We start from the raw sequence: 4,368 nt of genomic DNA on the forward strand, positions 1-4,368 counted from the left end.
TTTGTCAGGATATTGGAGAGCGCCAAGTGATCTTTTATCTTAAAGGAAAGTATATTTTCCTAAATTTGGTTCGCTTAGGAGGGAAGATATTGAACTTCTTCGCAGTTCATACTCCATTGTTCGTCGGTATAAAAATTAGACAAAGTTAGGTAGGTTGAACGTGTTTGGCGCTGATAGAAATAAGTGTGGGCAACGTTCAACGCCAAAATACCCAAAATATTCAACTGGTACGACAAACCGTATATGATTTGGTCGTTTTTGTGGCCTAGTCCCACCCACTTTTTGAAACGAAGAAGCGGCTGCTAACGACAATTTGCGCTTATTTTTATTTAGCATATTTTTGTTACGCACCGGTTATGTCATTATAGCACTGAACCGGTACGACAAAGGTTTTTAGTGAATATGAATTAGCTGCGGAAATTTTGCGTCAATATACTCAAAATTCAATTCAAAGTTGAATATGAGTGTTAGGACACACACACACGCGCGCACACACACAACTGTGAATCAGTCTGTGATACAGCTACCTACCCTCCTATATGTAACTAACTCTGATTCACTGTTTTAGGTTTTTAACACGACCGGTGGTCAAACTTAATTCGAAATTTCTGTTTTAAATTCTTCTTGCTCAATACAAAAAACCTTCTAAGTTTGAAATTTTTATTCAAAGAAATTATTCCTTTGCATTGAAAACCTTTTTCTTTGGTTGAAAGAAAATTTACTTTGTTTCAAAAGAATTTTGAACAAATTGCTTTTGAATCAAAGATTTTGTTTAAAATTCAAAATTTTTCGATTCAAAAATTATTTCCTTCTTTCAAAAATTATTCATTTCAATCAAAACCATAATTAATTGATTCAAAGAAACCAGGAGTTTGATTCCAAAAAAAATAATATTTTGAAGTCAGTTTTGTTTCGTTTCTAAATCTAAGTTTTCTCTGCGTGCAAATGACTTTATGCCAATCGATATGCAATCATTTTTATCAACGTCTATCTGTTACAAAAAATATTAAGAACTGAAATTAAAGGGCTAAGTTATGCGTAGAAAGATGGGATTAGTATCGGAAAGTTTTACAGAATACTTACTCCGATAATATGTACCTACTTCATTTTTTTTATTTAAATTTTTTCTTTGGAAATAAATGTTTCTTATTTCAAGTTATATATTGGGAAGCTATCAATCTTTGCAGCTAGAAACCTTGAAACTCTTGTACACCCTCCAAATGATTTCGGATTGACAAAACACTAAAATTTCCGTAAATAGTTATTTATTGTTGAAAAAAGAACTACAAGATGTATTACACCGCTCCACTACAAAATAATTGATTTGACATTCGAATGATAACAAATCTGGATAATAGTGCAAGCCAACGAATGTTTTACGAAACGCTGAGCTTCTTAGTTTTATTTTTGAATTCCATAGCTTTCCAATCGGGTGAAATTTTTCTTCAAGTTTGAAATTTTTTAGACCTTAACACCAACAACTACAACATTTTGGGTTCTTTAAACACCGGTTCTATCAATAGATACGCCTTGAAATACATCTTCACTGACGTTAATATTTTGTTTCTCCAAATACACCACGAATAGTAAGGTAGTACATCATCAATTATGAATATGTTGCAAATGTACTGAGAAGAAAACACACCTCGTAAAATGGTTTAGTTATTTTTCCGCTTACGTTCTTGGTTCTGCTCCTTCTGGGTCAGGATGATCAAAAGACGACGGAAGATGCCAATGACATCATAGAACAGGTCTAATGAATGGGCAATACAATCGTTGCTTCCCAAACGATGTTTCTCCATAATCATCTGAGTGTCAAATAGAACAAATCCAGACATAACCGCAAGACCCAGGTACAGGTTAATCTATAATTAAACGAAATTAAAAATTATATTTTTATCAAATTCTAATACATAAATAGAAAGTTAGTCACGAGAAATATGGCTAGTTTACAAAAATAGTTTTACCATATGAGAAATTAACCAAACGACCATTTTTCGACACTTATTAAAATTATACAAGTCCATACTTGTGATAAACTTTGTGATAAACTCTTTAAAAGTGAAGAATGATTGACCATGGATCAAAAAGTTTAAAATACAAAACTCGCTTGAATATCTTGAGATACAATACCATCTCATTTAATAAACAAACCTATGTTTAAAAAAAACCATCTTATCATATTTAAGGTAGTGCAGTGAATTAGTTATGCCATATTCGTTTTCATCCTGGTGGTGCACCGGTAGTGCACCAAGTGCTGTCAAAGCGTTTTTTTTTATATGAAATGACAGCAGTTGGTGCACAACCATCATTCCACCAGATGAAAACGAATATGACATTAGATGGATGATTTTCATTATAATTGAAGCGTACATACCTCCTGAACAAAATAGGATCGGAACAATATATTGCCCAAGCTGATCAACGCCATAGCGCTCAAAGTGCTCATCAGGATTCCACCCAGGAAAAGATAGCTGCCTCGCTTGGCCAACACAGCCGAAGCACTAAGAGCAGTAAAGATAGTAGTGGTACCGACGAGTGCCGTGACCACGATGGCGGGATTGATAAAGATGATCTGCTCCAACAGAAGCCCGAATGAATGTCCAGTGAAGGCCCCAAACCCGAGCAACATCCCCAGACGAATGTGGAAGTTTTTACCATTGTCCGGAGTGAAAACCAGTCCGAGGACTAGACCAAGTGATATCAAAGCGCTCAAAATACCAGCTTCCCAAATGCCATTTAAATGGACGAGGGAACCGATTGTTGCTGCTCCACATGTAGCCGTTAGGCAGGCATAGACTTTGGAGAGATGGGTGCGCAGCGATGGTTCACTGAAAAAATACGCCAAAATTAGTTGATTATTTCACAACAATATTTTCCTATTGCATTCCTTTTCTTCTTTCGATGCAGTTAAGATTACTCAAGGCTACGTGCTAAAGGGCGATCAATTATTCATTCCAAGATACGTGTCCTTCAGATATTGTTTTTGAATAAAATGTTCAATATATACCAACTTAAAACGAAATATGAAGTCTTACTAAATCTAAGAATAGTTTAAAAACTCATTTTTTTACTTTTCTATTGATCTTCGTAGTTCTTTTAAATAATTCGAATTTTAAATATAAACACAAGGTAAAGAGCAAAAATAAGTTAAACTTAAGTGCTTATGATTTGCTGATTCATCCATGTTTGGTAACTTATTGTGCAAATAAATGGCTTGAAAAGTACTTACAGATTCTGCCCCATGTTTCGCATAAAGCGCTGGTAAGAAAAATTGCTGAATGACGTGGCCATTACTTCTTTTGCTTTACTTTTTCCGATGTAAACTGAATTCCAACAAGAATGCTAATAGTTTCTGCTACTTTTATTACTGAAAACAGTCACAATAATCGCTCAAACTTGATAAAATTCACTAATTACGACTCGATTTGGCCAATGAGGAAATTTTATTTTTTCGCTTTTGACACTCCCGTTTGCTTTGATTTCTTTCGACGAAATGATGATGGCAGGTTGTGGACTCACATGTGGAAAGGGATTATGAATCATTGTGCATGCATGATGTAAATTAAACCCAAGAAGAGACCACGGATACAGTCGCTCTTATAATTGGCATATTATTTCAATGCACAACACCTTTTGATAAATTGACGAAATTTTACCATCCTAAATTCATCCTCAGAGAACCATCAGACAATCTTTTGAAACGCATACGTACGCTGTAACAAGCAAACTTCTCATTTTTTCTGATGGGTGCTCATTTTTAACAGTACTCTACTTTGAGGCACATGTGATTAGCGTGTAAATTGATGACTCTTCTTCAAGTCCGTTCAACAGCCAATTGGAATCGGTTTCAATCGATTTCGATTGGTAAATTGTTGTTCACTCAGCCAATGTTGTGATCGAAACTAATCCAATTGACGTTCAATAAAGCCAATCGAAATCGATCGAAACCAATCGAAAACGATCAAGCTCGGAAGCAGGATTCATTTCTATCGATTTCTATCACACTAACACAAATGCAGTTGTTTTCTGTCAAAAACAGCTGATTTGGTTAGTTGTGAAAAATTATTAGAATTAGAAATGAAAGTTATGTCATTTGTGTTTCCTGTCGTGGGCTGAGTCGGTGGTGCAGTGCTAGTCGTGCTGAGTCAGTGGTGCTGGTCGGTGGTGCTGGGTCGGTGGTGCTATGCCAGTCATGCTGAATCAATATTGCTATGCCAGGTATTCTGAGTCGGTGGTGCTGTGCTAGTCGTGCTGGTCGGTGGTGCTGGGTCTGTTGTGCTGTGCCAGTCATGCTGAGTCGGTGTTGCTGTGCCAGCAAATATGCTGGAATATAAAAAAAGCTAAAATTTACCGAATAACTGGGGT

At 35.9% G+C, this 4,368-nt stretch overlaps 1 protein-coding gene across 1 annotated transcript; it reads right to left on the minus strand.

The window, feature by feature from the left end:
• Positions 1-1,248: 1,248 nt before the first annotated feature.
• LOC129745283 (bax inhibitor 1-like) lies at positions 1,249-3,512 on the minus strand. The gene is made up of 3 exons (XM_055738259.1): positions 3,233-3,512; positions 2,378-2,831; positions 1,249-1,865 (listed from the first exon to the last, which is right to left on the minus strand). The coding sequence occupies exons 1-3, from the start codon at positions 3,292-3,294 to the stop codon at positions 1,659-1,661; spliced, it is 723 nt and encodes a 240-aa protein (XP_055594234.1). The 5' UTR covers positions 3,295-3,512; the 3' UTR covers positions 1,249-1,658.
• Positions 3,513-4,368: the final 856 nt, after the last annotated feature.

This window comes from Uranotaenia lowii, chromosome 2, assembly GCF_029784155.1.
Source record: "Uranotaenia lowii strain MFRU-FL chromosome 2, ASM2978415v1, whole genome shotgun sequence".
NCBI lineage: Eukaryota > Metazoa > Arthropoda > Insecta > Diptera > Culicidae > Uranotaenia > Uranotaenia lowii.

Bases quoted from the DNA above. Each gene is read 5' to 3' on its own strand.
- LOC129745283 (XM_055738259.1), bottom strand. From the start codon at position 3,294: ATGGCCACGTCATTCAGCAATTTTTCTTACCAGCGCTTTATGCGAAAC. The intron at 2,832-3,232 runs GTAAGTACTTTT...GTATTTTTTCAG, and splicing joins CGAAACATGGGGCAGAATCT to TGAACCATCGCTGCGCACCC. The intron at 1,866-2,377 runs GTATGTACGCTT...GTTTAATTATAG, and splicing joins GATCCTATTTTGTTCAGGAG to ATTAACCTGTACCTGGGTCT.